Source organism: Solanum stenotomum, chromosome 2, assembly GCF_019186545.1.
Source record: "Solanum stenotomum isolate F172 chromosome 2, ASM1918654v1, whole genome shotgun sequence".
In the NCBI taxonomy this organism is placed as follows: domain Eukaryota; kingdom Viridiplantae; phylum Streptophyta; class Magnoliopsida; order Solanales; family Solanaceae; genus Solanum; species Solanum stenotomum.
Window position 1 is genome coordinate 73,735,941 of NC_064283.1, and position 12,657 is coordinate 73,748,597.

A 12,657-nucleotide genomic window follows, 5' to 3' on the forward strand; every position below is an offset into this window, starting at 1 on the left:
ATCATTGAGTCCAAAACCGTGGGTACCATGTGAACTTGTGCTCTATCTTATATAGCATTTTCTCTCTCTTTCAGAAGTAAATATACCTAAGGTGTCATGTGTAACTCTACTTCATAAGCTTGTCATACTAGATGTCTACCCCTTCTTCTTAACATGCTCTTATCCGTCCGCCCTCTGTCAAAGGCGTCATATACACCCCCTTTTAGGGATTAAGTTTTCTCACTGAGCTTCGAGCCACCATCATACTATGGGAATCTGACTCTGATACTTAATTTGTCATAATCCACATGTACTGTCCACTGTGGCCCAACAGACATCACGGATTTGTCCCATGAGCTATGCGGTCATCAAGCCCAAAAGCACGAGTAAAACGTGAACTTGTGATCCATCTTATGTAGCACTTCACTTTTCCCTCCCTTCATTGCCTAAGGTGTCATGTGTACCCCTTTTCCAAAAAGCTTGCCATTTTTTCCTTTTGATCCGTCCTCATTATCCTACCTTCCGTCAGGACAGTCGCAATCGCATGAATTCAGCTAATATTATGTTTCTGATAAGGGTGCAGCACAGTTATTTGCTTTTAATTCAATTTATTTTATTTATTTGGTTAATTTTTAGTACATTTTGGAGAATCCGTACAAAGTACTCATACCTATTTCACAACCACTCAATATTGATATGTCAAAGCAAACAAAGGATCCATGTAACATAGCTAAATATTAACTACGAAATTTCAAGAACAAATGCTAGAACTATGCATCAAATAGCTTCTAAGTTGCTGGACTATCTACAAATCATGAGATCCTCCCCGAGGAGGGTGAGAATCAAAATATGATTGTGAATTACCTCTCCATATCCAGTACTACCATCTTCAAGATACAAACTTATAATGAAGCCTTCTCTGTGGTAGGTGGATCTGTGACTGGCAGAAGATGAAGTAGGAGGAGAGGACAGCTGAATTCTACCATAAAACAGTATGAAAAGTCGTGTCAATTTTTCAGGACCCCAGACAGAAAATGTCTGCGCAGTATATAAATGCTAACCTATATTTTGAGTACTGCATTTTACCAACTTTGCTGGGTATGAACCCATCATTCGTGGAATTCAAAACAGTTAGTTTTGAAAGGCTGTTGAAAGCATGATCCACTCCTTGCTGTGAAACTTTTCTCAGCATACTGAAAGAAGAAAATGTCTTAGTTGAGAATGTTCTCACTAGTTTAAATTAATAAGACATTGGACTTTAACATAACTACCTATGAAATGCAGCATTGGCATCAATGGTGCTATCAACCTCTATAACAAAATCTTCCTTGCCTCTTTGAGATGCTAATAGAGCATCTTGTAGTTCCATTTTGCTCTGTACTTTCAAATGCTTCACACTGCAAACAAAGTATAACAAATTTAAGGAACCAAGTTTGGTTAATATGGGCTTTGAAAAGGCAATATCAACTTTAAACCAATATTTGTATCAAACAATTAGAAGAAACTTGTCTCAGTTTATTAAAACGAATTTCTTACTAAAGAAATAAGTTCTAGAAGAATGCAATGATAACTTTGTGCTATAAGACACATAATAATGGTGTGAGAAACAAGCCATAATACAGTATGAGATAATATAACATGGCACCCTAACATTCTAACTTACCCTCGAATAACTATTCTTTTCTATTTTCGGCAACCATTATAGCAGTACAAGTTTTATTTCAACTGAGCATTCTGCCACATCAAACCCTTTTTAAATGACTCTTCTAGCTGCACCACGTTTCTTTCCGGTAATCATTTTGGCAAAACAGGGCCTCTTTTCTATGATTGCTCTAATGGCTATTGGCTAGGCATCTCTTCTCGATGGCCATTCTAGAAGCATACACCTTTTTTTCTGGCAGCACATTGCCTTTTTTCCCGTGACCATTTTGGTAGTACCATACCTCTTTCCAACCATTCTCAGGAAGCCAGTTTTTCCTCAGAATGCCTGCCACTATCACTTTTTCATCAATATTCGGTGATAGCAACCTTTTCCATAAGTTTTTCAAACAACCTTTCCATCATCTACCTAATTTATATTTTTCAAAATAAGCAAATCTAAGTCGGTTTTGGCACCGCAAGATTCAGAAGGCATGTCAGAATGCTGTGATAGTCTTGTAATGTTAAAAGTAAGAAGACGTAATATGAATCATCTTTAAAGATTATGAACTCTGAAACAAGACGTAATATGAATCATCTCTAAAGATGTAATATACTTGGGTCAAAACCAGAAAATTCATGCATCCATCTTTAAAGGGGTAGTATACATATTATATTGAAATTATAACAAAACAACATACAAGAAGCATATTAATTTCACTACAAAATGCTTGCCCTTCATGGCTAAATTTTAGACAGCATGATGATGGATAGATATAGGGGAATGAAAAAATGAAGCTACTAGTAATCTATAAGGAAAGAAGTTCCCCATCGAAAGTGTCCCCCACTGCAATAAAAATGTGAACTTCATAATAAGGTTGCTGCTAGAGTAGGAAGTCCTATAATTTTTATGAAGAGATATTCATATATACATCTTGAGTCTTAAGATTTTGTAAGTAGATAGAGCACTAAATATCATAAAAGGGGGAAATATCCTGATGCAACACTGATTCCAATGCTAAGAAGCTGTGAAACTGCATGCTTCAATAAAGCACCCTTACACCCTAGGACACGTATTGTTCAGGAAAATCAAGTTGAAGGGGAGCAACAGGTTCCTCGTCATACTTGAGCAGGACCTGTAATAGATGTTTCAAGAGCAACTGATAATACAGGAAAGAAGAAAAGAATAAGAGATCTAATGGAGAACTGACAGAAACAGAGATGCTATAGATATATTGGCTCTCTATCAGTTAAGAAATGAAGGTCCCAGAATCCAAGTAGGAGATAAGGCGAGCAGTTTGGGTGAATCATAGAAATGTGTGTTCTTCAGGAAAATTGAGTCATGAACATGCCGTGCTCAAGAACGAAACACTGGAAGGCACAAGTCCAAGATGGGACAACATACACTGTTTTGAAAGAGTAGCAATCAAAGAAGACAATGAGGAGAATAGATTGTTGTACAGGGAGACATCTCAAGGATATTTGTACAAGTTGTCCACGATACTCTGGCACCTAGTTTGATATTGTTGAGTCCCACATCGGAGTAGGAGGTGTAATTTAGTCTCTTTATATGTTCTTGGGCAATCCTCAAAGCTCATTTGGAGTTGAGTTAGGTCCAAGGCCCATTTTTTTGTTGTTGTATCAAAGGTAATCCCATGTCAATTATTGGTTTACCCAATGTTGGACACTCATATTATATTGTCCATGCTCCAGATGTCCAGTCCTGAGCATGGGAGGGAAGGATGTTGAATCCTACACCAGTTTAGGAGGGGTAGTTTGGTCTCTTTATATGGTTTGGGTGATCCACACTACATGAGCTAACTTTTGGAGTTGAGTTAGGCCCAAGGTCCATTTTCTTATCAGTTACCTCATAGGAATAATCTTATCAGGAATAAGAAGATAAGAAGGTCGAGGTTGGCAGAAGCAGCAGAAAATCAAGATGTAATTTAGAGCTGAAAACTGGAAGTGAAATTGTGACATTAATACAAAATTAAAATCATATATTAACAGCAATATATACGTAACACAAACAATAAAATAAATTGATGTTTAATGGAAGTGGCAACAAACATTTCTTACCCATGTGCTATGCATAGGTTGTGAATTGAAACATTATGAGACGTGTAGAAATACTGGTCTAAAATGCTTCTTGAAGTCATATTTGCAAGAGGAAGAAGACTGAATATGGCGCCACCACGGTTGTTAATAACAACTATAGTCATGGGCTTCCGCAGCATCCTTCAAACATAAAAGAAATATGTATCATTTGGTGAGTATAACTTTTCATGTAATTTTCCATACATGAGGCAGAAAGATCTTTAACATAATAATTTATCATCTAAATCATATGTTATGTTAGAAGTCAAAATCAAATATAGCCCATCAGTCCACCACATGAAAAATTCAAGCATGATTCATATGATCTGTCCAAGGAACCAAAACAATCGACTACCTATCATAACAAGCAATGGATAAGAAGGAATACAGTATTAAAGGAGCATGCATAAGCAGTAGGAACTTGAGATAAAAGACTTTCCTTCTATGAAAACAAGAAGTCCAGTTAAGCTATTGAAGAAACCAATCAGTTTGAATTGCACTTTAATGGTAGGAACACAAGTACAAGGCTGAGGAGCAAAAACCCAATAAACATGAAAAAGGAAGTTCTGCAGCATCAATAAATACTAAAAAAAGAGCAAATTAGAAAAGTAGCGACAGCGGGGGTTGCTTTATTGCATGTTCTATCTAAAACCAAAAGGCAAATAAGGATAATGAAAAAGAAAATTAAAAATGGTAATTTCACATCATAGCTTCATTTTTCTATAATAATACATGTCACTAATTGAATCAGATCTAACAAAGCAGCATTGAAGGATGTTAAACAGAATAGAAAGAGAAGAAAAATAACACTACTCACTGCTTTCTCAAAAGGGACAGCCCATTTGTATCATGCAGAAAAGAAACATCTCCAACTACACAAAGTACCTAAAAAGAAGCACAATGTTAAATTCCACAATCATCTGTGAATAATGCATGAAATAACAGAAGAAAAATCTCCAGAACAAAGGTGAACCACAGAAAAAGGAAAATGATATCACTTCAAGCTAATGATTTTGAAGGTTGAACATTGAACAGGGACTGAAAGCTAGAGCAAATTGAACTGAGTGATAATCTAATTGCTAAGAATTGTATTAGTTTCAGAAACTAAATGGGCTTTGAGCAGTCTTAAAAAATATATGAGGTGTCTTTGCCAGCCATAGTGGAGTGTGATATTCATATTTTATACTACTTTTCATTGGTGCCAGCCGATTCTATATCTTACATCACACCTTAGCCAGTGAGGGAAAATATTTGCTCCAAGATTGTTCTTGACACAAAAAGCTATAAAATAAATCACCATAAGAATTGTAGTGTGAAGCAATTATAAGAAGTAAACAAAAGTAACCAAACTTCAGTGACCACATACAATGAAAAAAAGAAAAGGTCAACATAATGGGAGTTCTTATTACACTACACTCTGGTAAGAGCGTGATTCTTAATTAGATTCCAATGAATGATTACTAACCACATATTGTTATTTAGATCAAAGTTTAATCCACTCACTCTTTTGTTGCATCCAACTGCAAAACCAGCAGCTGTGCTAAGCAGACCATCAATACCACTAGCTCCTCTGTTAGCAGCGACCTGAATAAAGTGGCAAGCTAATTCTGAGCTGAATATGACTTCATCCTGGGTACGTTCTACCCAGTTAAAGTTACATGCATACATGTCTGCATCACGTATTGGCATGCTGTTACCCAAAAATACAGCAGACTCGCAGTGAATAGCTTCCAGAGTCATTTGTGCAACACAAGGCTCAGTTAAGGCGTACTCAGAATTGATTAGAAATGAGATATCCCATGCAGCCTATATAACAGGAATGGAAGTCAATAAAATAACTAAGATTGTGGCAAGGAATAGTTATGAGAATAGGATGAATAATAAACACAAGCAATAGTCATACTATAAGAGGAAGCAGAAACTCAAACAATTACTAGCTGACTTAACAAGAAATAAACATGCACTTTCTCTCCCTAGAGAAGCCTTCAAAAATAACCACATCATAATTGAGGATTTCTTTTTATGACAGTGGTGTTTGGGCCAGCTCGCACACACTTTGACTATTACACCAAGACCTGCTACCCCCCACCAACACTAGCACCAAGTAACTTTGTCACCCAACGCATGGGAAAAAAATCACCTAGTGGAAAATGCCTGAGACCTCATGGTTCTCTTCTACTTTATTGACCACTAGACCATATCTTTTTTTTATAACCGCAGTGTCCGGGCCAACTTGCGGGCACGTCGACGAATTCCACGACATACCTGCTACGTCCCACCAACAATAAGTACCGCGTACTCTGTCACCCAAGGTTTAGGCAACTGGGAAAAAATCACCTAGTGGATTTTGCCTCTGGTGGGATTTGAACTTGAGACCTCATGGCTCTCTTCTACTTAATTGACCACTAGACCATACCTTTTTTTATAATTGTGGTGCTCGGGCCAACTTGCGCGCACCTCGACCAATTCCATAGGAGACCTGCTTCCCCCCACCAGCAATAGGTACCGGGTACTCAGTCCGCCAAGAATTAGACACATGAGAAAATCACCTAGTATTTTTTGTCTCCGCTGGGATTTGAACCTGAGACCTCATTGTTCTCTTCCCACATCATTGACCACTAAGCTACACCCTTGAGTGCCACTAGCCCATACCCTTGGGTGCATCAGAACTGAGGATTTTATGTAGCAAGCATCATATTATTGTGTTCTAATAAACTTGCAGGCAGGCACTTAATTGGAGGAAGTGTTCTGTTGAACTCCTTAGGGTTAACTTAGTTGCTCATAGCTTTGTCCGAAGTTTTGCAATGTCATGCAGGCAATATCTGGAAATGTGGAATCTGGAAAATCAGATGCATAACTAACACTGGCAATAGATTTAGAGGTACATGTCTATAGAACATATGCATATTTGATATCACACGCGCCTGCAGACAAAGAGACACTTCGATTGATATATATATATATATATAGAGAGAGAGAGAGAGAGAGAGCGACAGAGAGAAAAATTCATGGAAAATATTAAAAGTTCAGCTTCGATCTACACATCTCATAGTACTTTAAGACTATCTCTATAATATCTATTACAGTAAAATGATAGAGCTGCAATTAAGAGTTGATGATGTCAGAGTTATCTTTTTCTATCTTTTACTTGTATCTGGAGGAAGGGACAGAGTAGAAGTTCAAGGAAATATGTCACATACAGGAAATATAGACATTATACACGATTCATAATTTGCAGTATAGAAGACGATACAAAGTCAATTAAATTACATACCACACTGTTCAATGCTTGTAAAAAACATTCCCATTTTCTCCTAGGATGTGGTGTACAAGCTGTGATCAAATAATCTGCAAACTGAGGAATCGCACACTGGATTCTATGTGTTACAATATGTGAAGGATCATGACGACTTGGATGATTGTCAACCATTATATATGAACATGGAAAACAGCTCTCTAGCAGTTGAGCCACACGCTTGCTTGTTATCCGACTTCCAATCTGTTATATGTACCAACTGAATGAAGTTCCTTATTTGGCCATAATTAACTAAATACATGTACCATGAAGCATAATTTCATATACATATAATTTAACAGAATATATTGTGCCTACTCGTTGAAATCCAACTTAAGCAATACTAATTTCGTCTCCGGGACATGATTCAAAGAATATAAAGTTTCCTACAAGAAAACAGAATCAGTCATGGACAAAGGGGAGGTTTTCAAGCAATGGTGGAAAGTTATCTGCAAATCAACTACACCCCAGCAAATGTTAATACATTCACTTAAGAAAGTCAGCATAAGAGGTCAAATGTTTTAGTATTGTATGCTTAGGGATGGCAATGGGTAGAGAGGGGCCAGGCAGGGCAAGGCAGGGGAGGACATAAATGAGGCAGAGCAGGGCAAAATTTATTTTGGTAAAAATTTCATTGGGGCAGGTCAGGTGGTGGGTTTTGGAGAAACAGGCCTAAGCCCACAAAAATTAGCAGAGTAGCGATCATGTTATAAAAACTTATATCCATTCCACTTTATGCGAGCACATTTCATTACAACATTAGTATATAATGTCTTAAAGAAATAAGGATCATTATCAACAGGAAAAGGGAAAATTACAATTTGTCTTAAGGAAAGATTATTCAGTAGCTACATAAATATATGTTACCAAATTTAAGAGGAGCTGGAGTTATAAATGCTCACACCCAATTTACAAAACTGGATCAAAAAGAAACATTTCTATTATGTGTCAAATAGACAACAGTTTAATTTTAATATAATAAAAGTGTAATTTTGCTTTTCATAATTGTGTGTCTAGTGCTTTAGTAAAAGCAAAGTAACAAATGCCAAGATGGGGATCAGAGAGATAATTGTTATAGCCCTTGGATTGAATGAGAGAATAAGGCAAGGTTACTATTATATATTTATTCTACTTTCTGGACACGCCAAACATTGAGGTTAAATTTGGTTATATTGTATAAGGTAGGTATGTCTAATATATAAAGTTCAAATAGAAAATCAAAAAGTTAAAAAAATAAATAGAATACTGAAAAATAAAAATGTAGAGAAAATATGAAAGAAAGCATAAAGGGAGCAAGGTGGGTCAAAATCTTAGCAAGTCAATGATTGCCCCTCCCCCCCCCTCCCCCGCCCCATTTACATCCCTACAGTATACTCTTAAATTATTTGCCTCCATTCTCAGCCAATACTTTAAGCTCTTAATAAAAGAAACATGTATTCATTTATATGGTCATTAAAATGTCCCATCACCGAGCGAGATTATTTTCTTTGAACTAACAGATGCAAATCCGGTTTCTATGAGGGATCTTTGTAGATAACCAAATAGCTCCCGCTGTCCTTTTCTCCTCTTTGGTGTCGGGAGTCGCTGGTCTCTGCTGCGAAAATTGATGCATTTCTCCCCTCTCTAGCAATCATTCAAGTTTTGCTCATTTCTTTATAATCGTTCAAACAAAATTTATTTCTTCAGTGACTGTTCCAGTGCCACTATCTCTCTAGCGGCGATGCTTCTACTTTTTACGCGATCAGCACCCTCCTCTCAATCTTGACTTTCTTGTCATTGTTCTGTCAATTCAAGTTACATTTGATAATATCCTTGAAATTTACACCATATTTGTTTTCAATGATTAAGAATAGATTACTTTCAACGTTTTGTTGTTGTGTATTGTGTAAGGAAATGAACCTTCGGCCTAACCTAACCCCAAAAGCTAGTCGGGCCCAAAGCCTATTTCTACATGGTATCAAAGTCAGACCCATCCCAATTTATGTTTTACCGATGTTGGGTCCCCATATTAAATTGTCCATGCACCAGATGTCCAGTCCTGGGCGTGAGACAGGGTGTTAAGTCCCAAATCGGTGGGGTGAAGAAATTATGTACTCCTTGTATGGATTTGGGCAATTCCTCCTTCATAGGGTGAGGATTGTTCAAGTCCATATAAGGAGACCAATTTCCCATCCCTTTTGCGATGTGGGACTCTTAACACTCCCCCACACGGCCAAACCTTGTAAACTGGAGAGTGGACAATTTAATATGGGGGGCCAACATCGGTGAACAAAGAATTGAGATGGTTTGACACTGATACCATGTAAAGAAATGACACATGGGCCTAACTCAACCCCAAAAGTTAGCTTATGAAGGGAGGATTGTCCAAGTCCATAATTGCAACCAAATTTTTGGAGAGTCCAAGCCTATGTTGCTTGGACTCTTCAAAAATGTTGACGGGTGCATGTCGGATTCTCCTAAAGTAGTGTATTTTTGGAGAATCCGACACGGGTGCGGCATCAAAAGCAAAGATTCCGTGCAACTTAGGTCCAAGCAACATAGCAATCATTCAATCACATGTAATGTTTGCTGGTTTTACAGCAATTTCTAAACTTGTCTTCCACCCAAATCCTGATTAGGTTCTTTACATCGCATAACGCTCACATTGCACTCATCTATTTCACTCAACCTATTTCAATTCTAGATGAAGCATTTGTGTAGACGATATCTATCTTAATTGTTTGCGTTAAGACACTGCAATCTCGTCTAATCTTATTTCATCTTCATTCTTCTTATGAATGCTAATTTGCAGGCATATATTTACACTTCCACATATCCTAAAACCTTAGTTTATTGGGTATTTCTCCATAATTCCAACTATAGATTGACTTGGGAGATCTCTTTATATATATGACTTGGGCAATCTTCACCTCTTGAGCTAGCTTTTTGGATTGAATTAGGTCCAAGATCCATTTCTTTAACATAACTCATTAGTGTAATGTCACAATAATTGTACGACTTTATATATTTATATCCTTTGTCCTTATATATCGAAATCAAAGTAGTCTTTCCTTATATATTGAAATCAGAGTAGTATTTCCTTATATATCGAAATCAAAGCAGTCTATCTCCACTCATTTGATTATGATATTCAATTGCTTAGCTAGCCATATACAACCAGAAGGTTCCACACATTTTTAGTACAATAAGAGAAATTAAGACGAGCCATCCATCATTAAACAAAATAGACACTACGGAAAGGTCAATAATCAGCAATTTTGAAAGACCCAGGAAACTAATTCTCTTATGAGTAATTCCTATTTCGATCACAAAATACGTTGCTCCAACTTGCCCCAATTTTGAAGGATAGAACCAGAAGTATTATTCCCATCCTACTATCTATATTTTTATATTATTAGGCACAGGCATGAAATGGAGAAAGTGAACCAATGACATCTTCTCTTAAGGAGTCAAGAACCCATGACAGAAACAGGTTCATCCCAAACACAGTACATGCAGCTAGATCAGAGAGAACCTACTCAAGCACATACCTGGATTATCACATCTGCCTTCATCCAATCCTTGATGGAGTCTGAAAGTAGCATATGATCTAGATGATCGATAAAAAGAATACTATCTTCAAATTCAGGAAATGGAACAAAATATCTTCTCAGTCGGAGACCTGACAGAATGTCAACTACAACGGGCCATGAAAGGTGTTTAGCAAGGAGAAGAGCAGCCCATATGTCATCCTCCCGGTGTATAGCGCCAAGCAACAGAAAGCCTCTACTTGCCTTTTTTATCACTTTCAGAGCTTCATCCATAAAGGTATTGTAATTGCATCTACAAGAATGTTGAACTCGGATATAGTTGGTAAAAGGTACACTGGTTGACATCCAAGAGTCTAACCCTCTTAAACAAATAGGGTTCCATGTTCTTGGGCTATTTTCCAGTGGTTCTCGAAAAGGACAGTTGATATGAACTGGACCACTTGGTGAAGAAGTTGCAATATGAACAGCAGAGTCAATGGAGGTAAGCACCATTCTTGCAGAAATATCATCACTGGGCGCAGGAAGACTGAGGAAGTGCCTCACAAATGGACCGAAATGATTGGCCTGATTGATGGCTTGGTTTGCTCCAACATCTTGCAGCTCTGGAGGTCGATCTGCTGTAAGTAACAGCAGCGGAACAAATTCTTGACTGGCTTCCACGACCTGTGCATTTCCATGGAACAGTTTAAAAATGACTTGATGCAACATTGCAACTAAATAGAATCCTGCCTTCAAGAAGAAGGGGAATCTCTAAAGAAAATTAAACTTTTTCTTCAAGTATAAGTGGATGCTGTAAAGAGAAATGTAAAATGATGCATAACTAGGACACAACTTTCTCAGGCTAATATTACATCTTACCCTATTGCAATATACAATACATTTAAACTGATACAAGCATGTCCATGCAGCCGCAGATATATATCTCCTAAAGAAGTAGCATACTAGCAAACCATAGCAAATATTGTCATGTCAATCAAGCTGGCTGCTTTATATAAGCTACTTGTGGAATATAGCTTCGTAAATTAAATTTGAATTAACATGTAAATAACGAGGAAACAAGATAGTAATGAAAACTGCTGAAGTGAATATGAATATTAAATCTTAGTACTCACAGCAGGATGAAGATTTGAAACTGCTGTGCCTGATGAAGTGATGATAACAGCGGGTTTATGAGAACTTCTGGCATAACCAACGGCATGAAATGCAAGTGAGCGTTCATCGATGCATGCAATACAACTTGTAGTAGGATGAGTAGACGCAGCAATAGCAAGAGGAGATGACCGTGATCCTGGAGCTACACAAAAATACTAGATGTGAAAGAATCAGATACTTGTAGTCCAATTAAATAAAATTTATGAAGTTACAGATATTCTTACCGTCAGACCAAGTCGAGTGCATTCCTCAATTATAAGTGATGCCCACAAGATATTGATGTTTGCACAATCTTTCAAGCGGCAACTAAATTGAGTGTGATCATTGTGTCGAGGCTGAAAAACAGTAATGACCATGTGAGAAATAAAGGAGAAATATATTATTGAATTGTGTCTCTATATTATTACACTAAGACCCTATTAATAGACACTATAGTACAATCCTTTTCCAAGTAGGATATTACATACTAATCTTTTTCCAAGTAGAATTCTATATACTATCTTTGTTCCTATTCCTATCTAACACTCCCCCTCAAGCTGGTGCATACAAGTCATATGTACCGAGCTTATTACAGATATAATTAATACAAAGACCGGTGAGGGGTTTGGTGAAGATATTTGCAAGTTGATCACTCGACTTCACAAATTTAGTAATAATATCTCCCGAGAGTATCTTTTCACTGATAAAGTGACAATCAATCTCAATGTGCTTAGTCCTCTCATGAAATACTGCATTTGATGCGATATGAAGGGCCGCTTGAATATCACACAAAAGTTTCATCTAACCAATTTTTCCAAATTTTAGTTCTCTCGGCAACTGTTTGGTCCACACTAGCTCACAAGTCACTAAATCGAGCAACCACACTTTGATTCTTACACTTACTGGACACCAAATTACCTCCCACTAAAACACAATATTCGGATGTAGAACGAAAAAGCCACTGAAAACTAGCGGGAATAGGCTCAC

The 12,657-nt window shown here is 37.2% G+C and overlaps 2 protein-coding genes across 5 annotated transcripts in view; both read right to left on the minus strand.

Annotated features, from left to right (window-relative positions):
- LOC125856419 (uncharacterized) overlaps nt 1-12,657 on the minus strand; it is a 175,119-nt gene that overhangs the window by 25,048 nt on the left and 137,414 nt on the right. The window lies entirely within an intron of this gene.
- Nucleotides 1-12,657, minus strand: part of LOC125856412 (protein PHYLLO, chloroplastic) — a 28,399-nt gene that overhangs the window by 7,107 nt on the left and 8,635 nt on the right. For all 4 annotated transcript variants that reach the window (XM_049535941.1, XM_049535942.1, XM_049535943.1 and 1 more), the window contains 10 exons: nt 11,916-12,026; nt 11,652-11,846; nt 10,540-11,202; nt 6,989-7,213; nt 5,218-5,520; nt 4,532-4,599; nt 3,697-3,855; nt 1,251-1,376; nt 1,041-1,172; nt 844-958 (listed from right to left, as the gene is read on the minus strand). In XM_049535941.1, coding sequence (XP_049391898.1) covers nt 844-958; nt 1,041-1,172; nt 1,251-1,376; nt 3,697-3,855; nt 4,532-4,599; nt 5,218-5,520; nt 6,989-7,213; nt 10,540-11,202; nt 11,652-11,846; nt 11,916-12,026 — 2,097 coding nt within the window. The remainder of the gene's footprint in view (nt 1-843; nt 959-1,040; nt 1,173-1,250; nt 1,377-3,696; nt 3,856-4,531; nt 4,600-5,217; nt 5,521-6,988; nt 7,214-10,539; nt 11,203-11,651; nt 11,847-11,915; nt 12,027-12,657) is intronic.